The following is a 23,516-nucleotide window of genomic DNA, read 5'->3' as shown; positions in this document are numbered from 1 at the left end:
TATTTATTAATGAACATAACATGCAGGACTTAATGCGGGTCAGAATATAGGCAGCAGAGTTTTGTATGAGCTCAAGTTTATGGAGCATGGAAGATGGGAGGTCAACCTGCAGAGCACTGGAATAGACTGTTCAATAAGTGAACCATTAAGTCTACAGCCACCTAACAGAATCTCAGAACATATTAAGAGTCTGCTCGCAAAGGTGAAAGGTAGCTAATGTCTTAATACAGGATTTTCAGTAATTTTCATTACTGAAGTGTCTGTCAGGTGTTTGCCTTCTTATAATTATATTGCTTTTTTAAAAAGGTTACTTTACTTAAAATTAAATTTCTAACAAATTCATCACATTGCAAATTCTGAACCAATTGTTAAAAATGCCAAGGTGAATTCATGAAAGTAAATCTTCTTGAGAACAAGTTTGATCTCGAGAACTTTAGCTCTTTTCTAAAATACATCAACTGTCCTGATTTTGTGCTCTAGCTTCTCCTAATTTCATACTGAAACACACAATGTAGTGGTTATGTTACTGGACTAGTAATCCAGAGGCTTTGACTATTGATTTAAAGTTCAAATCCCACCATAGCAGTTTGAGAATTTGAATTCAGTTTTAAAAATCTGGAATTAAAACAGCTGTCATCAGTAAAATTGACTATGAAGCCGTCAGATTGTCGTAAAAACCAAATTGGTTCACTAATGTCCTTTAGGGAAGGAAACCTGCCATCCGGCCTATATGTGACTCTCGTCCCATATTAACATGGTTGACTCTTAACTGCTCCCTGAAGTGGCCTACAAGTCACTCAGTTGTAGCAAAAAGGAAGTCCATCACATTCTCAGGGATGGGCAATAAATGCTGATCTTGCCAGTGACGCTCTCACCCAGAGAATGAATAATAAAAATAAATATGATAATTAACAATGCATAGAATCATACAGTACAGAAGGGGGCGATTCAGCCCATTGTGCTTATGCCAACTCTTTGGTAAGCTATCCAACTAGTCCCACTCCCCTGCTGTGTCCCCACAGCCCTGCAAAGTTACTGTGGTTAGAGCATAAGAAAGTCCAAAATGAGAAAATGTATTTGTTCACTCTAGTCTATTCCATTATATTTAAACCCAGGTTTCAGAATTCTGTAGATTCATTACTAAAGTTTCCTTCAACTCACAGCCCCAAACTTAATATTAACGAGTTGTTTATCCTCATTTTACCTTGCAACAAAAAGGTAGATTATCCCCTCCCTCAATCTTTCTAGTTGTCAGTTTACTTCTATGGAGAGCTTGTTAGATGATATTTAAAAATAACTAAAATTTTGTGGGTTATTTGGCACAACAGACTAGATTTTTGGTGATACTCTGAAAGGCCTCAAAACCATAACAGTTGGACAATAGCTATGCTTGTACACAAAGGGCTACAGTGTTTTTTAAAAGTTACAAAGTGGCATGGCAGTAAATTAAAACTGAAGTTATACTGAATGTGTATTTAAAGAGCCTGGATTTTCTGATTGATGTTATCTTAACTCGAAGTTTACGCTGGTGTTAACACTGTCATAAAACCTAGACCGACATCTAATCAAGATTCATTTTAAAATGTCATTACAACTGTAATCATCATAAACATTGTTCTGTTCTGTCCATCCATTTTAAAATGTTTAAGAAAATGATCTTAAACATTAATCATGGTGTTAATCATGTTAACTGCTGGATTTGGAAGAGGGGTCCTGTTGAGATCTTTTTTGGGTACTAAGTGTACTATATGTCTGCAACACCTCTGTTCCAAAACACTGAGTTCATGGTGATCAGATATGATAAATCAAGCCTACCATTCCTGTGACTGATTTTGATATTCACCACTTTTGTGATTTTCCTACTTTAAAAAAAAAAATATTCCTCACATTCCCTCTACTTTTTCATGCTTGTCCTCTTTTTGTGCTATTACTTTATTTTGCTGTACGTTCCTCTTTGGTCCTTTTGCTATGTAACTGTTATTTGCACATTACTGATGGAATTGACCACAGACTGCAATGCTCATTTTGATAATTTTATCTCCTCAATCATTTTTGTTATGCCGGCCAGTTCCTCTTCACAGCTTCTACTACAATTTATTCTGTGGTGCCAAAAAAGTCGCACAAAATCTATAAGTTAGTTTAAAATATTGGGTCGAATCTTGATGGAGCAGGTCATCTTTGCACCTTCCTGCATCCTTTAGCTCAAATTTTTTTTGCGCCTTAACTTGCTGGAAGTGCGAGCTGATAACGGGGCATTTGGGACCTTAATGGGCAATGGGATCAACAGTGTATCTCCTTAACCAATGAGATTTAAGGATAGAGAAAGAAACAGAGGATGATGGAAAAGGAAATAGGGTGAATTGGAGTGAAATTAGATACAGAAAGAGAAATAAAGAGAGGGGAGAAAAAGATTGGATTGAGAGAAAAAGGAAAAGTAAGAAAAAAAATTACTTTTTAAATTTTAAAAGCCTCCAAGAACAATTTACTACCTGCCAGAAAACAGAAAATGCTGTTTCAGGCTAACTCTGTTTCTCTCTCCACAGATGCTGCCTGACCTGCTGAGTATTTCCAGCATTTTCTGGTTTTCTTTCAAATTTCTAGCATCCGCAACATTTTGTTTGTGTATTACTTCCTGCAGGAATGATATTCCACAGTTTCAATTGTTCCCTTTCTGGGCCGGAGTTATTTAGGTGGCAATCAGGAACACAGAACTCAAAAAGGGTCCTTACACTGTCACGTACCAGCCCTAGCCTTCTACAGCGAGCTTAATTTGTATTTTCTGTAGAAATGCAGCAATTTCTTGAAACGCACGCTGAGGTTAAGGTCGAGCTGGCATTTTCACAAGGCTAACAGCAGAGCAATGAGAATCGTCCAGCAAATTAATACATGTTGTAGTAGGATTCTTCTGTACATTTTTTTGTACACAACTCACAGGGTAGCTCTTCCTTGCCACTAATTGCTGGACGATTTACAAACTAATAACAGAGTGCGCATTAAGCTTGCCGTTATTTTCCCAGAAAACTCTGGGCCAATGATTTTAATTATTACCAGCTTTTTGGTGTATTACTTAAAATATAGATCACAAACATGGTCTTTATATAGCTAAATATGTTGCTAGGGTGAAATGAAGTAAAGTGGTTGGCAGCTCCTGTGGAGCATAAATACCGGCATAGACATGTTGCACCTAATGTCCTGTTTCTGTGCTGTTAATACTATGTATGCAATAAGATACATAGGAACACAGAACATAAGAACATAAGTAATCGGAGCTGGAGTAGGCCATTTGGCCCTTCAAGCCTGCTCCGCCATTCAATAAAATCATGGCTGATCTTCTACTTGAACTCCACCTTCCAGCACTATCCCCATATCCCTTAATTCCCTTCGTTTCCAAAAATGTATTGACCTCGGTCTTGAATATACTCAATGACTGAGCATCCACAGCTCTCTGGGGTAGAGAACTCCAAAGATTCACAGCCCTTTGAGTGAAGAAATATCTCCTCATCTCAGTCTTAAATGGCCGATCCTTTATTCTGAGACTGTGACCCCGTGTTCCAGATTCCCCAACCAGGGGAAACATTTTCTCAGCATTAACCCGGTCAAGCCCCTTAAGAATTTTATATGTTTCATTAGATCACTTCTCATTCTTCTAAACTCTAAGGAATATAGGCGTAGTCTGCACAATCTCTCCTCATAGGGCAATCGCCTCATCCCCTCATCCCAGGAACCAGTCTAGTGAACCTTTGTTGTACTCCCTCTAAGGCAAGTATGTCTTTCCTTAGGAAAGCAGACCAGAACTGTACACAGTACTCTAGGTGCGGCCTCACCAATGCCATGTATAATTGTGATACTCCAATCCCTTTATAACAAAAACTAACATACCATTTGCTTTCCTAATTGCTTGCTGTACCCACATGTTAACTTTCTGTGATTCATTTACAAGGACACCCAGGTCCCTCTGAATGCAAACATTTCCCAGTCTCTCACCATTCAAAAAATATTCTGCTTTTTTGTTTTTCCTACCAAATGGATAACTTCACACTTCCCCACATTGTATTCCATTTGCCATGTTCTTGCGGTTAGGATCAGATCAGCCATGATCTTATTGAATGGCGGAGCAGGCTCGAGGGGCCGATTGGCCTACTCCTGCTCCTATTTCTTATGTTCTTATGTTGCCCACTCAGTCAACCTGTCTACATCTCCCTGCAGCCTCTTTGCATCCTCCTCACAACTTACTTTCCCACCTAACTTGGATAAGTTACACTCAGTCCCTTCATCTAAAATCATTAATATAGATTATAAATAACTGAGGCCCAAGCAATGATCCTTGCAGTACACCACTAGTTACTGCCTGCCAACCTGAAAAAGTCTCATTTGTTCCTACTCTCTGTTTTCTGTCCATTAATCAAAAAACGAAGCTTTGTCAAACACGATTTCCCTTTCATAAAACCATGTTGACTCTGCCTAATCATATTATGATTTTCTAAGTGCCCTGCTACCACGTCCCAAATAATAGATTCTAGCATTTGGCCTACTACTGAGGTCAGGCTAACTGGCCTATAGTTCCCCGTTTTTTTCTATGCCTCCTTTCTTAAATAGGAACAGGAGTAGACCATAGAAACATAGAAGATAAGAGCAGGAGTTGGCCATTCGGCCCCACGAGCCTGCTCCGCCATTCAATGAGATCATGGCTGATCATCCAAATTCAGTACCCTGTCCCTGCTTTCTCCCCATATCCCTTGATCCCTTTAGCCTTAAGAAACATATCTAACTCCTTCTTGAATAAGCCTCTACTGCCTTCTGTGGTAGAGAATTCCACAGGTTCACCACTCTCTGGGTGAAGAAATTCCTCCTCATTTCTGTCCTAAAAGGCCTACCCCTTATCCTTAGACTGTGACCCCTGGTTCTGGACTCCCCGACCATCGGGAACATCCTCCCTGCATCTAGTCTGTCCAGTCCTGCCAGTATTTTATAAGTTTCAATGAGATCCCCTCTCATTCTTCTAAACTCCAGCGAGTACAAGCCCAATCGACCCAATCTCTCCTTATACGTCATTCCTGCCATCCCAGGTATCAGTCTGGTGAATCTTCTCTGAACTCCTTCCATGGCAAGAATATCCTTCCTCAGATAAGGCGACCAAAACTGCACACAATACTCAAGGTGTGGTCTCACCAAGGCCCTGTACAACTGCAGCAAGACATCCTTGTTCCTGTACCCAAACCCTCTCGCTATGAAGGCCAACATACCATTTGCCTTCTTAGCCGCCTGCATGCTTACCTTCAGCGACTGGTGCACAAGGACACCCAGGTCTCGTTGCACTTCCCCTTCTCCCAATCTATTGCCATTCAGATAATAATCTGCCTTCCTGTTTTTGACACCAAAGTGGATAACCTCGCATTTAGGATTCAGGATAAAGCAGCCCGCTTGATTGGCACTCCATCCACCACCTTCAACATTCACTCCCTCCACCACCGGCGCACTGTGGCTGCAGTGTGTACCATCTACAAGATGCACTGCAGCAACTCGCCAAAGCTCCTTCAATAGCACCTTCGAAACCCGCGACCTCTACCACTTAGAAGGACAAGGGCAGCAGACGCATGGGAACATCACCACCTACAAGTTCCCCTCCAAGTCACACACCATCCTGACTTGGACCTGTATCGCCGTTCCTTCACTGTTGCTGGGCCAAAATCCTGGAACTCCCTTCCTAACAGCATTGTGGGTGTACCTACACCATATGGACTGCAGCGGTTCAAGGCGGTGGCTCACCACCATCTTCTCAAGGGCAATTAGGGATGGGCACTCAATGCAGGCCTAGCCAGCGACGCCCACATCCCATCAATGAATATTTTTTTTTTTTTTTTTTTTAAATTTATCCACGTTATATTGCATCTGCCATGCTTCTGCCCAATCACCCAACCTGTCCAAATCACACTGGAGTTTCTCGGCATCCTCCTCACAGCACACACGCCCACCCAGCTTTGTGTCGTCTGCAAACTTGGAGATATTACATCCAGTTCCCTCGTCCAGATCATTAACATATATTGTGAATAGCTGGGGTCCAAGGACTGATCCCTGCGGTACCCCACTAGTCACTGCCTGCCACTCGGGAAAAAGAGCAGTTTATTCCAACTCTTTGCTTTCTGTCTGCCAACCAGTTCTCTATCCAAGTCAATACCTTGCCCCCAATCCCATGTGCCTTTACTAATCTCTTATGCGGGACCTTGTCAAAAGCTTTTTGAAAGTCCAAATACACCACATCCACTGGTTCTCCCTTATCTATTTTACCAGTTACATCCTCAAAAAATTCCAGTAGATTAGTCAAGCACGATTTACCTTTTGTAAGTCCATGTTGACTTTGTCCGATCCGGTCACTGTTTTCCAAGTGCTCTGCTATTACATCTTTTATAATGGACTCTAGCATTTTCCCCACTGCCGATGTCAGGCTTACCGGTCTCTAATTCCCCATTTTCTCTCTACCACCTTTTTTGAACAGTGGGGTAACATTAGCTACCTGCCAATCCATGGGTACTGTTCCAGAGTCTATCGAATTTTGGAAGATGACCAGCAATGCATCTACTATTTCTAGGGCCACTTCCTTAAGTACCCTAGGATGTAGATTATCAGGCCCTGGGGATTTATCAGCCTTCAATCCAGTCAGATTCTCTAACAATTTCCCTACAAATACTGATTTCTATCAGTTCCTCCCTTTCATTAGACCCTATGTTCCCCGACATCTCTGGGAGGTTATTTGTGTCCTCCTTTGTGAAGACTGAACCAAAGTATGTATTTAATTGGTCAGCCACTTCTTTGTTCCCCATTATATATTCCCCTGATTCTGACGTCAAGGGACCTACTCTTGACTTCACCAATCTTTTTCTCTTCACATACCTATAAAAGCTTTTACAGTCAGTTTTTATGTTCCCTGTAAGCTTACTCTCATACTCTATTTTCCCCCTCTTAATTAATCCCTTTGTCCTCCTTTGTTGAATCCTAAACTGCTCCCAATCTTCAGGTTTACTGCTTTTGCTGGCCAATTTATATGTCCTCTCCTTGGATCTTATGCTATCCCTAATTTCCCTTGTTAGCCACGGTTGATTTACCTTTTTTGTTTTATTTTTATTCCAAACTGGGATGAACAAATTCTGTAGTTCATCCATGCGATCTTTAAATGTTTGCCGTTACCAACCACCGTCAACTCTTTAAGTAACGTTCCCCAATCCATCCAAGCCAACTCGCGCCTCATACCATAGTAGTTTCCTTTATTTAAATTCAGGACCCTAGTCTCTGAGTCAAATACCTGACTCTCCATCTTAATGAAGAATTCCATCATATTATGATCACTCCGCCCCAAGGGGCCTCGCACAACAAGATTGCTGATTAATCCTCTCTCATTACATAATACCCAGTCTAAGATGGCCTGATCTCTAGTTGGTTCCTCGACATATTGGTCCAGGAAACCATCCCGTATACACTCCAGGAATTCCTCCTCCACAGTATTGTTAATAAGTTGGCTAGCCCAATCTATATGTAGATTAAAGTCACCCATGATAACTGCTGTGCCCTTATTGCACGCTTCTCTAATTTCCCTTTTAATGCCATCCCCGACCTCCGCATTAACATTTTCTGCCCCTTGGTATTTCTCAATTCTACCCATACAGATTCCACATCATCAGAGCTAATATCCTTCCTTACAATTGTGTTCATCCCCTCTTTAACCAGCAATGCTACCCCACCTCCTTTTCGCCTATCTTTCCTGAACACTGAATACCCCTGGATGTTGAGTTCCCAGCCTTGGCCACCCTGGAGCCATGTTTCTGTAATCTCAATCATATCATATTTGTTTACCTCTATTTGCGCAGCTAATTCATCCACCTTATTACGAATGCTCCTCGCATTAAGACACAAAGCCTTCAGGCTTGGGTTTTTTTAACGCTCTTAGATCTTTTAGAATTATTATTTACTATGGCCATGTTTGATTTTAACCCTTGATTTCTCTGACTGCCACTTTTGTTTTTCTCCTTCCTGTCTTTTGCTTTTATCCTGGTTTCCCTTTCCTCTGTCTCCCCACTCAGGTTCCCAACCCCTTGCCATTTTAGTTTAAACCCTCCCCCAGAGCACGATCAAACACTCCCCCGAGGACATCGGTCCCGGCCTGCCCAGGTGCAAACCGTCCATTTTGTACTGGTCCCACCTCCCCCAGAACCGGTTCAAATGTCCCAGAAATTTGAATCCCTCCCCCTTGCACCATTCAACCCTTCTGGCCTGTTCTGCCATTTAATCAGATCATGGCTGATCTGTACTTCAACTCCATTTACTCGGTACCCTTGCCTAACAAAAATCTATTGATCTTAGTCTTGAAAATAGTTTCTCTGTACCAACCCTATTGAATCTCTATCATTTTAAACACCTCGATTAGATCACCCCTCAACCTTCTAAACTCAAGGGAATAAAAGCCAAGTTTATGCATACTTCAAGTATAAAACGTAAAAAAAATTAACGAAAGAATTGTAATGTATGTACCTTTAAGGGGGAGAACTACTTTTTACAGCTCCTGTATCCTGTAGTACCGGCAGTGACCACACCTGTATATAAACCCTGAGTAGTGATCTGTAAAGTCAGTTGCAGTTTGAACCCTCATTCAGTAAACACCTGTTGATCGTTCCCTGCAGTCTGTTGTCTGATTATTGAAGGACACAACATTAAGATACACGGATATAACATTGGCGACGACGCAGATTAGAACCTACCTGCAACTCTGCATCACCTCCCAGGGATTCGCTCCTGGAGAACAGTGGAAGGAGGTCGAGTCCAGAAGCACGGGCGTCGACCACGGGCAACCGCCCAGTCACCCAGCGGAGATTTGAGCATCGCAGGGAAGGCTGTCAAGAGCCAGGCTTGGCTTTCCAGTCACGGTGGTCCAGCGAAACGGGCTGGCAACAGGTACTGCGCAGACCCTTCCCGGACAGCGGCGGCTAGAGCCGACCGAGCGATACAGAAAAAGGCCGAGCAGCATCGACGGGGGAGAGAGAGAGAGAGAGAGGGCAGAGCGCAGCCGGTGTTTAGGACCGAGCGGCGTCAACGGGGAGAGAGACGAGAGAGAGCAGAGCGCAGCCGGTGTTCAAGGGCCGAGCAGCGTCAACGGGGGAGAGGGGCGCGCAGGAAAACGCGAGGCGCTGCCATTGCAACGAGGACCGCAGAGAGCGGCATTGGCAGCAGAGCAGGAGCAGCGCACAAAACCCACAGGGCGTCGCCATTTCCCACGAGGACCGAGGGCAGCATTGGCAGCAGCGCGGGAGACGCCATTTTAAGCCGCAGCGGGAAAGAAAGGAAAGCGCGGGAGACGCCATTTGAAGCCAGTCTAACCACACCCAAAAATGCTGAAGAGTGGCAGTATCACAGCGTTCGACAATGAAGTCGAAGATTGGACGACATATGTCGAACGCATAGAAGTATACTGCAAGGCGAATGAAGTGCCAGATGACAAGAAAGCGCTGGTATTGTTGAATTCAATGGGTGCAAAAACGTATGGCTTACTACGAAACCTAGTAACCCCAGAGAAGCCAGTAGAAAAGGATTTTGAAAACATAGTGTCAATCCTACAGGACCACTTAAACCCCACACTGCTGCTGATAGCAGAAAGATTTAAGTTTCACAAAAGGAACCAGCATAAAGATGAAAGTAATGCTGAGTATTTAACGGAACTGCCTGCGCAAGCTATCGAAACACTGCCAGTTTGGAACGGGACTAGCAGATACTTTAAGGGACAAGTTTGTGTGTGGGCTTCAAAGTGAAGGAACCCAGAAACGGCTTCTATCAGAAAGGGATCTTGCGCTGGACAAGGCTTTCAGCAATGCAGTATCACACGAAGCAGCAGCACGGAGCGCTGCAGAGATACAATGAAGACTGCAAGAATATGGCACAAATGAAATGTCATACGGAACAGTGAAGTGCTATCGCTGCAGCAGAACAACACACGACCATAATGATTGCTGGTTCAAGGACAAAGTGTGCAGACAGTGTGGAAAAGTAGGACACATAGCAAGAGTCTGCAGGTCGGGAAAGAAAACCAGCAGCAAGAAATCTCCACAGGAGAAGTACAAGAAGGTACATAAGGTGACGGAGAGTAGTTCAGACGAACAGAAGAGTGATACAGACTCCGGAAGCAAGGAGTTGAGTTGTCTGAAACTACATCATGTGATCAAAACGGAGGATCACCAAACGATCTGGGTCACGCTCAAGATAGCAGGAGTCCAAGTGAAAATGGAATTGGACACAGGATCAGCCGTAACAGTCATAAACTGAAGGGACTACAAGCGGCTATTCTCACATATACCCTTGAGAGATACAAAGATTGTCTTGAAGACGTACACGGGGCAAAAAATCTACCCCAAAGGAAAAATAAGGGTGAATGTTATATATAACGGCAAGGAAACACCAAAAATGGACCTATATGTATTGCCAGATGGAGGACCACCACTACTAAGACGTGAATGGATCCGGAAGATACAGCTAGATTGGCATTCCATACAAGCACTGACTGTAGATGCCAAAAAGGATGATGATGTCACACCTGGACGACTGTCAAAAATGCTAACTGACGCACAAGAAGTGTTCCAGCAGGGACTCGGAACACTAAAAGGCATAATAGCGACGATCAAAATAGAGGAAAATGCAAGCCCAAAGTTTTTTTTAAGGCCAGACCAGTACCTTATGCGATCCGCCCAGCCGTCGAAGCAGAACTGGAAGGTTTGGAACGTTCAGGAGTACTGTCCAAAGTGGACTGGAGCGAGTGGGCTACACCCACCGTTCCTGTAATGAAGAGGTCGTTGAGTAATACACCTGGGGAACCAAAGAAGGTTCACATCTGTGGGAACTTTAAGGTGACAGTGAACCCAATCCTTCACTCGGTACAATATCCGCTTCCGCAGATTGAAGATATTTTCGCCTCGCTATCTGGAGGGAAACGCTTCACTAAGATTGATCTGGCCCAGGCGTACCTGCAAATGGAGGTAGAAGAAGCCTCGAAACAGTACCTCACGATCAACACTCATAAAGGTCTCTACCAATACAACCGGCTGGTGTTCGGGGTAGCATCAGCTCCAGCTACTTGGCAAAGGGCAATGGAACAAGTCCTGCAAGGGATTCCAGGGACCCAGTGTTATTTGGACGACATCCTGGTCACGGGCGAAAATGACAGTGATCACCTCGCCAACCTGGAGCAGGTGCTCACTAGATTGAAGGAATATGGGCTCCGAGCTAATCGCCACAAATGCGAGTTTTTCCAGAAGCAGATCTCGTATTGTGGCCACGTTATTGATAAAGAGGGGTTACATAAGTCGCCTGAAAAGATTGAGGCAGTAGTCAAGGCTCCAGCACCGGAAAATGTGTCACAACTGAGGTCGTTCCTCGGGCTGGTGAACTACTACCATAAGTTCTTGCCAAATTTGTCTACAGTACTACACCCACTGAACACCCTACTGCAAACGGGGGTACCATGGAAGTGGAGGGACGAATGTAAACGAGCTTTCCAGAAGAGCAAAGCATTGATCACATCGAAAGAGGTGTTGGCTCATTTCAACCCAGCGCTACCAATTCGGTTGGCGTGTGATGCATCACCCTATGGTATTGGAGTGGTGCTGTCGCACAAATTCCCGGACGGCTTGGAGAGGCCAGTAGCCTTTGCGTCTCGGTCACTAACCTCAGCCGAGCGTAACTACGCCCAGATTGACAGGGAGGCCCTCAGCCTAGTGTGGGGAGTGCAAAAGTTCAATCACTATCTGCACGGGCAGAAGTTCACCTTGCTGACTGACCACCAACCACTTGTCTCCATCTTAAATCTGAAGAAGGGCGTTCCGGTGATGACTGCACAACGGCTACAAAGATGGTCCCTTTTTCTCGGGGCGCACCAATATGAAATCGAGTATAAGGGCACGAAACAGCATGGAAACGCTGATGGGCTATCACGCCTGCCACTGCCTACTGCGGAGGAAGCACCAGCAGTGGATGCTGTCGAAATATTTCATTCGACTATAATTGAATGCTTGCCAGTAACTAACGCTGGTACAGAGAAGGAGACCCGAAATGACCCGACACTGTCTCAGGTATATGATTTGACGGTGAAGGGATGGCCAGCCCATGGCGACTCACTGTTGCCAGCATTCTCATCTAGAAGAGAACAGCTGTCAGTATGCCAGGGGACCTTGATGTGTGGATCCCGAGTGGTAATTCCACCCAAGTTAAGGGAGAGAGTGCTCAGTGAGCTTCACGATGGTCATCTGGGAGGGGTGAAAATGAAAAGCCTTGCTAGGGCTTATGTGTGGTGCCCGGGGCTCGATCAGCAAATCGAGGACCTGACAAAGAGCTGCTCAGGATGCCAGAAGGTCCAAAATGCACCACCACATGCCCCTCTACACCCATGGGGAGTGGCCCTCATCTCCATGGCAACGGGTGCATATTGATTTTGCTGGTCCATTCATGGACTCAATGTTTTTAATAGCCGTGGATGCGCACTCGAAATGGCCTGAGGTGATCAAAATGTCCTCCACCACCACGGAGAAAACTATTGCAGTCCTACTGACCATTTTTGCCAGGAACGGCTTGCCAGAGCAGATTTGCTCTGATAACAGACCACAGTTTGTGTCCGAAGAGTTTTGAAGATTTATGAAAAGGAATGGGGTAAGGCATTACACATCCGCCCCGTATCATCCAGCCACAAATGGATTGGCTGAGAGGTTCGTAAAAACCTTTTAAAAAGCAGTAAAGGCCATGTGCGATGACGACATTCCACTGCAGCATAAGGTGGACAATTTCCTGTTAGCCTACAGAAATGCGACACATGCAGTCACCAACCAGGCCCCGGCCATGATGTTCTTTAACCGAAGGTTGAGATCTCGTCTGGATTTGCTCAGACCAAATGTACGAAGAGATGTTGAGAGTAAGCAATTCCAGCACATCAATGAGAAGCCGACAAGGAGCTTCAATGTAGGGCAACCAGTCTTGGCCCGCGACTGCCGAACAGAGAAATGGCAACCAGGAACGATATGCACACGGCAGGGGCCACTAATATACACAGTGGATGTTGGGGAGAACATTGTGAGACGCCATGCTGACCAGATCCTAGAGTCACAGGAACGAGTCAACCCCATGTCTTGGCCATACGTACCTGGTGAGGAACCCGACGTACAGGTCGCATCTACCTCAGAAACAATAGCATTGGAAGCTGATGAATCAACTGACGACAGGGTGTTAGAATCGCCTCCGCACGAAGAGCGTGACACTCGGGAAAGGCGTTACCCAGAAAGAATCAGGAAGCCTCCCCAAAGACTGAATTTATAAATAGACTATTTTCAGTTAATGTTGCATGTTAAAAGTGTTAATTGTAATTAGTTTGATATTTAATTGTTAAATGAGTGTTATGGTACTGTTAATCTAAAAGGGGAGGAATTGTAATGTATGTACCTTTAAGGGGGAGAACTACTTTTTACAGCTCCTGTATCCTGTAGTACCGGCAGTGACCACACCTGTATATAAACCCTGAGTAGTGATCTGTACCGTCAGTTGCAGTTTGAACCCTCATTCAGTAAACACCTGTTGATCGTTCCCTGCAGTCTGTTGTCTGATTATTGAAGGACACAACATTAAGATACACGGATATAACAAGAATCATACTACAACATGTATTAATTTGCGTTAGGAATATCAAGTTTCAACAGCAGTAAATTGCCACCATATGGCATGACACTGCTGAGAACCTCAAATTCCACAAAAGCATATATCCCACAAAACACAAAAACAGAATTTTGTTTCAGTTGAACCAAAGTGATATTGGTATGTTCATGGCATTAGCTGAACATTGCTTATTATCCATAGATATGGAAACTACTTTGTCAGAACTCTGGTGTGAAATTTTATGTTTGCACATATGGAAATGGAAAAGGAAAACTGAGGGATCGATTTTGCCAGGCCTGTGGAGGCGGGAGTGGTGGGAAAACTGCAGAATCGGAGTGGGGGGCAGGAACCCATCCCGCCCCCAACCCACCTCCGTGCCAATGTCCCAGGAGGCTGGGACCCAACCTGTGCTGGGATCACCTCACCGAGGCGGGAAGGGGATTAGTGCCAATTAACTGCCTGATAGTTAACAGGCAGTTTTTTGCCTAATCCCTATTTTTAGCCCTGAAGTGTGGGCTTCCCGACGGCTCCGAACCACGCCAAGTTAGTGAGGCGGACCATCTGTCTGCATGGGTTGGAGGGGTCGAGATGTCCGTTGTGCAGGTGAGTGATGGGTGCATGTGTGCAGAGGTAAGTGTGTGAGGTAAATGTAAAGTGTTTTAATAAGTTTTACTTACCTTTACTTTCTCCTGCAGGCTTCCTTCCTTCAGTTCTCGGGAGTCCCTCAGTTCACCGGCACAGAAAGCAGAATGGCCGCTGAACTGTCAAAAGCTGCAGCATTCTGCTTTCTGGTCAGGAGAGCTCTCTAACTGAGTCTAAGTAGAAGGACTCAAGTTAGAAGACAGATTGTCAGTGTTTGACAGCTTCACAGAGCTGTCAAACGCTGATTTTTCATCTGTCAAAAGCTCTTGACAAATGAAATGTCAATAGCTGACGTCACCAGTAACCAGGTGTCCCTTAATTGGCCTGCTGAGCCCGCTGTGCGGGCTTAACAAAGTCAATAAAGGGAAAATAGCATGAGTTGGCCACAAGTCGATGGATGCGGGACTACAACCCAAAAAGTGGGAGTCCCGCCTCCATCACGTCCCCATTGATACATTCGAGCCCTGAGTGTTAGTTAAAGTTTGCAAGGGGACACTTGGTGAAACTGACATGCAACTGAGCCATTCCAGAAGGTCCCAAGTTCTACTGCTGGTCTGTGCTGAGTAAGCTGATGTCACACAGGGTGTCAAAAAAGGTTGTACAATTGACCTCAGTATTCTGCACCAGGGAGGGAGAAAAAAGCTGTCTTTATGAGAGGAGGAGGAGGGGGGGGGGGAAAAGTGCACTATATAAGGCACTATCAAAGATTAGCAAACAAAAATCTCTCAGCGGATATGATTTTCATATGTTAATGCAGAATCTGATGAAAACTATCCCACCTCAGGTCAATAGTTTATGTACTCTAGTCATCACTAAAAGGCTCCATTAGTGTTCATTAAGAGTCCTGCTTACAAGAAACCTTATTTTTTTTATCTAGTTTAATCACTGTCGGAGCTGCATTCTGAATTCGAGAGCCATTTAATTGGTTAAACACCAATTGTTTCAACACAGGCTTAGTACATTTAGGAATTTCTGCATGATTTGTAATTTAGCTGAATTAATGAGCTATATTACTCCTTTACTACAGCTGTTCCATAACTGGATATTTGGGTGGAAAATCAATTTTATTGATATTTGTGTAAATCAATCAGAAAACAGTCACTTCAACACTCCAACTGGGACTTCGCAACTTGTACAGCAGATAAAACATGGCAAGGATTTAAAATGCAATGACCCTGACTGCAAGACCAAGGAAGTATATCTAGTCTGTGTTAAATTAGTCAGCCAGCTAAGAAAGGTAGATAATTGAAGATCACACTGCTAGGTCACCTGATTAATTAAAAACGATGATAGATCTACCAAAAGATAACTAGAGAAAGAAGCATCTGTAGAAGTAGGAATGGAGAATTTGAAATATCGTAGAGTTTCATGATAGTGTATTTTCCAACATGGCTGGGAATATACTGCAATTTTTATTTTTATTTCCATGACTCAGTAATGAAGTACAGTTAACTTGAGTTATTTATTTAGTCCAAGAACATTGAAGGAAACTGGTAAAGTCACTGCATCACATCCTGTGTGGATACGCCATTCTTACTGAACTTTGAAGATCTTCCACTGTTCCGCACAAATGTTACAACTTAAAATAATAATGCATAATAGAACTCAACAGACATGCACGTTGCAAAATATAATTTGAAGTTATGCATTCATGAACCAAAGAAGAATTCATTGTTACAAGGTACCAATCATTCGTACAAGATTACTTCTATAGGTCTCCAGTCAAGAAATTTAAAAAAATCAATAAAGTAGGCAAAAGCAAGTGATCAGATATTAAAGAAATGAAATCAGGGAGCATACCTTTTCAGGGGTCATTATGAGACCAGTTGGAGTTTTCCTTTAAGCATACCATCACAATATCAAAACAAATATTACATTGTAGTTGTAAACTCTCAGTAGAAATTACCAAATAAAGCTACATTTCCTGAGCTGTTTCTTATAGCTGTGTGGATCAGAAATTATTAATTTTTCTGATATTAAAGAATTAAAAATACACTAGACAAATTCTGTATAATGAAAACGCAAAGAAATTTATGAAAAATAGCTGCCTGCAGCTGTGATCAATTTAATTAAATTTGTCACTTTCAATCTACCACATCTGGAACTATTAATTCCTTATTTTCCAAAAACCACATCCTTAATAACTAATTATTGCACGACTCCTTTAACCACATCTTTTGGAGCCTCTGGGAGAAATTTTCTAGTTGTATAATTCATTTTTGTCACAAATTAGTGTTAATAATGTCAAAGCCTTGAAAACCAACTCATGCAATTCTACATGGAAGTTTGCTCTGAATGAGGATTTGTATGGAATACAGACATGAAGGATCATAGGCCCCACAGCAAATTGGTTTCCTATAACTTACATTATTCATGTATTCAGTGAGAAGATCCTGAAGGGCCTGTCGCACAGCATTACACTCAGCCACAATTCTTTCCCGCCGGTCATCACGTGTGCACGAAGAGTCTGCCATCAGTGCAGCCCCACTGATAATACTCTCCAGCCTCTCCTCCAGAGATGGCCTGTATCTCTGTTCGCTGAAGTGCATAGGATCCAAAATGATCTTGTTCTGAAAGGTAAAGTGTGGGAGAAAAGGCAAACAAATTATTATGTGGAAAATTATTACTGTCCCTAACTCAACTTGTAATTTGAGGTCATTCCTTTCCTCCAGCATGTTCGACATTTACATTTCATCTCTTCACTATATGGTTATTATAGCAATGGGACTTCCATAGAACCAGTTTCACAAAAAAATGTTATTCTGTTTTTGGCATAGAGTAAGAGAACAGATGGTTTAAGAACAGCATACAATACTAGCCCAAAGCAATGGAGAGTGACTTTGAACCATAGTTAAGGATGAATCTCCATTGCCAAGTGTCACTTTACTCCGGTTTTAATTTTATGAGGCATTTTAGGACTTCAGTTTAGAAAAGATCAAATTATTTTTGTTTTACCATAACACTGGTTGTTCTATGGGGACAAATGCCAACCATTACCACAATTCTAAAGTGGCACGAAAGCATAAAATGCTGGAAACACTCAGTAGGTCAGGTAGCACCTGGAGCAAAAAAGGTAAGGATAATGTTTCAGGTTGATGTTCGAAACGTTAACCATACCTTCCCCTCTCTACAGATGCCTTTTCTAAATTAAAACTATAAGGAGTCACTGGGTTGCTCCACTGTCATCAAACGAAAAAAAGTGTCCCCTTTTTAGAAGGGCACAAATAATATAAAACTAAATCATAAAGCAAAGGAATCTTATAACTTAAATAATACTATTACTCATGTTGACTATGTACTCTAGTCCCTGTGGTGTCCACCGGTTGCGGAAGGCCTCAAGTGTACCAGCAGACACCATGTACTTCTTCTCCAGGGCCTCCACAGATGCTGTCTGACCTGCTGAGTTTTTCCAGCATTTATTGTTTTATTTCAGATTTGCAGCATCTGCTGTATTTTGTTTTTTGTTCTAAAGTATTATTATTTGGTTTATGGCAGCACTGCATATTAAAACGCCTTTCAGTTTAAAATGGCTATTGCTGCAATCCAATGTAGATTTAACTTTCCTGCTCTGAAGACGATAGATGATTTCTGCGTAACCTTAACGTGGCCAAAGAACAGAAAAGTAAGTTGTCACAATTGAAAAAAAAAAATCATCTTTTATTTCATGGGCCCACACTGAAGCATTTCTAAAAATTAACTAATACCAATATCCAAAATTCATTCAATAATGCACATAAAGTTTGTACACATCTTAGGTAGTGGGAAAAAAGATTTAAAGATGTACATTACATGGAGGAAGAGGATGAAACACCCTATGGTTAGAGTATGTTCCAAAAGTAGTTTTTGGAGCTGTGGATGGGAGACATAGGCAGAGATTCTCCTCTTCAGGTAGAAATCCAGCTGGGCGGGACTTCCGCCGGCCCTTCCGAATCCGCCGCAACCCTGAACCATTTCCTTGGGTCGGGGTTATCTATGATGCATGGCAGGCTCCCAGAGGGATTCCTACTGCCAAGGAAGAGCTATCCACTGCAAAGAGGATTATTGCAACAGTACTGTAGTGGAATGGTGAGGGACCTTAGAGGGGCAGAAGTGCCCCCAAACACTGGTGAAGACATCATTTTTTAGATAGTGCCCATAAAAGTCAGGACAAAGTGAATTTCCCTCAGTGCATTAGTGATGCTATAGTTTTAGGCATGGACCTGCAGCTTCCTGAGTTTATGAAGGTCCAACTACTGGTAGAAGTGTACATCTGCAGTTGTATGGGGAATTGGCTGAACAGCCGGCAGAGTCAATGCAGAAACAGATGGCAAACTGCTAAAAAGTCAGGAAAGCTTAAAAATACGTAATGTTGGCAGGAAAACCACTTTATAAAAGGAATTCAGAGGGAGCAGGAAGTCCTAGAGGATGGAAAACTAGTCTTGTGGCAGAGGTGAATGGTGGAGATAGCCTATAGAATCGATCTGAGAAAGACAAGTACTCAAATAAATGATTCATGAATCATTTACTTAAGCATAGACAGGGGGAAACTGAAGCCAGGGAATTTGAAAATGGTGAGTAGTTGTTGCAAACTTACGGTTATCCCGGAGGAAGATTGGGAATGCCGATAGTGTCGTGGAGCTGTGAGAATACTTGAATCGTGTTACTTCAGACAAAGGGCTTCATGTGCAATGAATTACTTTGAAGTGCAGGAACTGTTATGTAGGCAAACACAGTAACCATTTTGTGCACAGCTAGATCTAAAATATACATGAGTTGCATGACAAGCTAATGTGTTTTGTGGTATTACTTAGGGAGGAATATTGGCCAAGATACCGAAAACTTCTTGCTCTTTTAATTGTGCAATGGAATTTTTAGCACACTCATTAACCACTGAAATAAGCAGAGAGGACCTCAATTTAATGTCTAATCTGAGGATGATATCTCTTACAATGCAGCACTTCCTCAGCACTGCACTGGGGTAATCAGCCTAAATTGTGTGCTTAAGTCCTCGAGTGCAACTTGAACCCAGGGTGAGTGGACTACCAACTGAGCCAAGCTGGCAGACTGACAATAATTAACATCACTAAGTCATAAAACATAGAAAGTATTACATTGAAAGAAAACATACTGTGGTGCTAACACTTTTTTTTAAATGGCTCTTAGTCAGTTTCAAAAAGCATTATGGTAATTTATACAGAAAGCATGACTGATGAAAGTAATTTAAAACAAATTAAATAGAACTCATGTAAAGACTATCCTTAAACCTTATATCTGCAGGTACAATAGTCAAATCCTTATTTTTAGATTCCTAATTTGCATTTACTGCAGTTTCATCCTGGTTAACGTTGTTTCCTTGGTCAAAATGGAGCTAATTCCTATCCGTCAATGTATGTAGGGAAAAGATCATCAAGGCTCATTAATTTTACACTTATATCTTCTTTACATTGTTCTTGTAGAATGAGAAGAAATATATTTCATTGAATTGTCACATAATTTCATTGTAAAAGAAGATTTTGTTGCTGTAGTTTATGCTTAATGTAATCCAGTTAAGAAGGAAGACTTTGCTTATTATTGGTGTCTCTGTCAGCCTTTATTACTATGATTTGTGCTTTAACGTGATCTTTAGGCACAACCAGGTAACTGACATTCACTGCAGGATTCTCTTTGATGGAACATTATTCTAATTCACAATGTTACTGAAAAAGAACAGACAACGCATCTTTTTACAAAATACCTGTTTGCGGACTTCTTCCTCCTAGCAATTTGAAACAATAAACCACCACAAAGAACTATGAAACAATAAGTGTACAGATATCTTCGTTGTCCATTGACTTCATGGCTGTTGCCACGTATGTCTACCTGACATTAAAACCTGAATGAGCCAAATTTTCCTTCACATTAATGTCAGCAACAAAAAGATCATCAACTACAGCTCCCGCCAATCCTAAGCACCTCCCTCCTGCTCACTAAGCTCTTGCTATCCATTGTCCTGTGAAATGCTCCGACACAGCTCTATATTTGTAATAACTTCTACAGAGATGCAAGTTATCGTTCTCTAGCTCATTTAGGAATGCCAACTTTTTACTCTGCATCATTACCAGAGTTTTGGGGAAATCAGGTTGTTCTCTTAGTCAATATGACTTGAACTTTTTAAATTACCACTGGGATCTCAATGATTTTTTTTTTGTTCCTGGGATTTGGGCATCACTGGCAAGGCCACCATTTATTGCCCATCCCAATTGCCCTCGAGAAGGTGGTGGTGAGCCGCCTTCTTGAACCGCTGCAGTCCTTGTGATGAAGGTACTCCCACCGTGCTGGTTAGGGAGAGTGTTCCAGGATTTTGACCCAGCAACAATGAAGGAACAGCGATATACTTGTAAGTCAGGATGGTGTGTGACTTGGAGGTGATGGTGTTCCCATGCGCCTGCTGCCCTTGTCCTTCTAGGTGATATAGGTCGCAGGTTTAGGAGGCGTTACCGAAGAAGCCTTGGCAAGTTGCTGCAGTGCATCTTGTACACACTGCGCCGGTGGTGGAGAGGGTGTCAATCAAGCAGGCTGCTTTGTCCTGGATGGTGTCGAGCTTCTGGAGTGTGGTTGGAGCTGCACTCATCCAGGCAAGTGGAGAGTATTCCATCACACTCCTGACTTGTGCCTTGTAGATAAGTACCACATAGAAGGCTGGTTAACAAAACTGAGGCTCATGGAATAGGTGGGTCAGTGGCCACGTGGGTAAGGGATTTGCTTAAGGACAGAAAACAGCGAGTTGTGGTAAATGGCTGTTTTTCAGACTGAAGGATGGTAGACAGTGGTGTTCCCCAAGGGTCAGTGCTAGGGCCACTGTTTTTTTTGGATATATATATATATATATAAAATGACCTGGATATTGGAATAGAGTAGAATTTCTAAATTTACCGATGGCATCAAACTTGGAGGTGTGGCAAACAGTGAGGATGATACCAATCGACTGCAACAGGAAATAGAAAGGCTAGCAGAATGGGCAGACAAGTGGCAGATGGAATTTAATACGGAGAAGAGTGAGGTGATGCATTTTGGCTGAAGGAACAGGAAGAGGCAATATATACTTAATGGCACAGTTTTAAAGAGTGTGCAGGGACAGAGGGACCTGGAAGTTAATGAGCATAGGTCCCTGAAGGTGGCAGAGCATATTGAGAGAGTGGTTCGCAAAGCATATGGGATCTTGGGCTTCATAAATAGAGGTATTGCGTACAAAAGTAGAGAAGTTATGTTGAACCTTTATAAAGCGCTGGTTAGGCCACAACTGGAGTATTGTGTTCAGTTCTGGTCACCATACTTTAGGAAGGATGTGAAGGCACTTGAGAGGGTGCAGAGGAGATTTACCAGAATGGTTCTGGGGATTTCTTAGCTACCAGGACAATTTGGAGAAGCTGGATTTGTTTTCATTAAAGCAAAGGATATTGAGGGGCGATTTGATAGCGGCGTACAAGATTATGATGGGTTTGGATAGGCTAGATGGGGAAAGGCTGTTCCCACTAGTTGATGATACAAGGACACAAATTTAAAGTTTTAGGCAAGAGATACAGAGGGGATGTGAGGAAAATCTTTTTTACGCAGCGAGTGGTGGGGACCTGGAATTCGCTGCCGACGGAAGTGGTGGAAGCGGAGACACTCAATGTTTTCAATGGGAGACTGGATAGGCACTCGAGGGAAATAAACTTGTAGGGCTACGGGAATAGAGCGGGGGAATGGGACTGACTGGATTGCTCTACAGAGAGCCGGCACGGACTCGATGGGCCAAATGGCCTCCTTCTGTGCAGTTATGACTCTACGACTATGACTCTAACTACAACCATCTTCCTTTGTGCTAGGTATGACTCCAGCCAGTGGAGAGTTTTCCCCCCCCCGATTCCCATTAAGTTCAATTTTACTAGGGCTCCTTGATGCCACACTCGGTCAAAGGTCAATTGATGTCAAGGGCAGTTATTCTCTGGAATTCAGCTCTTTTGTCAATTTGTGGACCAAGGCTGTAATTAGGTCTGGAGCCGAGTGGTCCTGGCGGATCCCAAACTGAGCATCAGTGAGCAGGCTATTGGTGAGTAAGTGCCGCTTGATCACTTTACTGATGATTGAGAGTAGACTGACGGGGCGGTAATTGGCCGGGTTGGATTTGTCCTACTTTTTGTGGACAGGACATACCTAGGCAGTTTTCCACATTGTTGGGTAGATGCCAGTGTTGCAGCTGTACTGGAACAGCTTGGCTAGAGGTGCGGCTAGTTCTGGAGCACAGGTCTTCAGCACGAGGGCCAGGACGTTGTCAGGGCCCATAGCCTTTGCTGTATCTAGTGCGCTCAGCCGTTTCTTGATATCAAGTGAAGTGAATCGAATTGGCTGAAGACTGGCTTCTGTGATAGTGGGGACCTCGGGAGAAGGCAGATATGGATCACTCGACACTTCTGGCTGAAGATGGTTGCAAACGCTTCAGCCTTGTCTTTTGCACTCCGCCATCATTGAGGATGGAGATATTCATGTAGCCTCTTCCTCCCGTCAGTTGTTTAATTGATGTCTACAAAGCAGTTTCAAATATTTATCAGCGAATAAACTTTCACAGTGTACCCATTCTCTTAGAATAATCAGTTCAGTATATTAACTGTATTCTTTGTTTTTCAATTGAGAAACAATGTTGAAATGGTTATAATGGAGATTTCCAATTATTATTTTAGTCATGAATACTTCTTGCTTTGAGGTTCAGTAAAAAACCGTGCAGGAGGACCTTCAGATGCTATTAAAATTCTATGCTCATGGTCATTTTTTAATAGAGTACAAGCAGCTATCACCAATGAAATATTTAATGTCATAAAACCAAGATATTGGATGAAGGAAGACATGCTGCCTTCAATACAAAATAAATCACAGCACAGAAATAGTTATGCCTTGCTCTTGAAAATGACATTTCAGCAAGAACCAAGGTTTAAAAAATGATCATCTTAGTCAGTTAAAACATATTATTCACACATTAAAGTACTTCAGAAATAGATAGTACATTTTAAAATTATATGCACTTGAATTTAATCTTTTGACTAATCTATTTTTCCAATGTAGTGGTTAGAGACGGTTAACTAGCATTTCGGCTAACTAGCATTTTTAAAAATTCTATATATTTATATATAACCTTTAACATAGTAAAACGTCCCAAAGCACTTCAAAAGGAAAGGAAAGACTTGGATTTCTATTGTGCCTTTCACGACCTC

General features: G+C 42.8%; 1 protein-coding gene across 1 annotated transcript in view; it reads right to left on the bottom strand.

Moving 5' to 3' along the window:
• Positions 1-23,516, bottom strand: part of ctnna2 (catenin (cadherin-associated protein), alpha 2) — a 1,873,786-nt gene that overhangs the window by 1,541,925 nt on the left and 308,345 nt on the right. The window contains exon 7 of the mRNA XM_085975533.1: positions 16,677-16,880. Within this exon, the coding sequence (XP_085831659.1) occupies positions 16,677-16,880 (204 nt within the window). The remainder of the gene's footprint in view (positions 1-16,676; positions 16,881-23,516) is intronic.

Source organism: Somniosus microcephalus, chromosome 2, assembly GCF_052327205.1.
Source record: "Somniosus microcephalus isolate GS21.2 chromosome 2, FLI_Smic_1.0, whole genome shotgun sequence".
Lineage (NCBI taxonomy): Eukaryota > Metazoa > Chordata > Chondrichthyes > Squaliformes > Somniosidae > Somniosus > Somniosus microcephalus.
The sequence above is the reverse complement of the archived record's forward strand: the minus strand, read 5'-3'. Positions and strand labels throughout refer to the sequence as shown.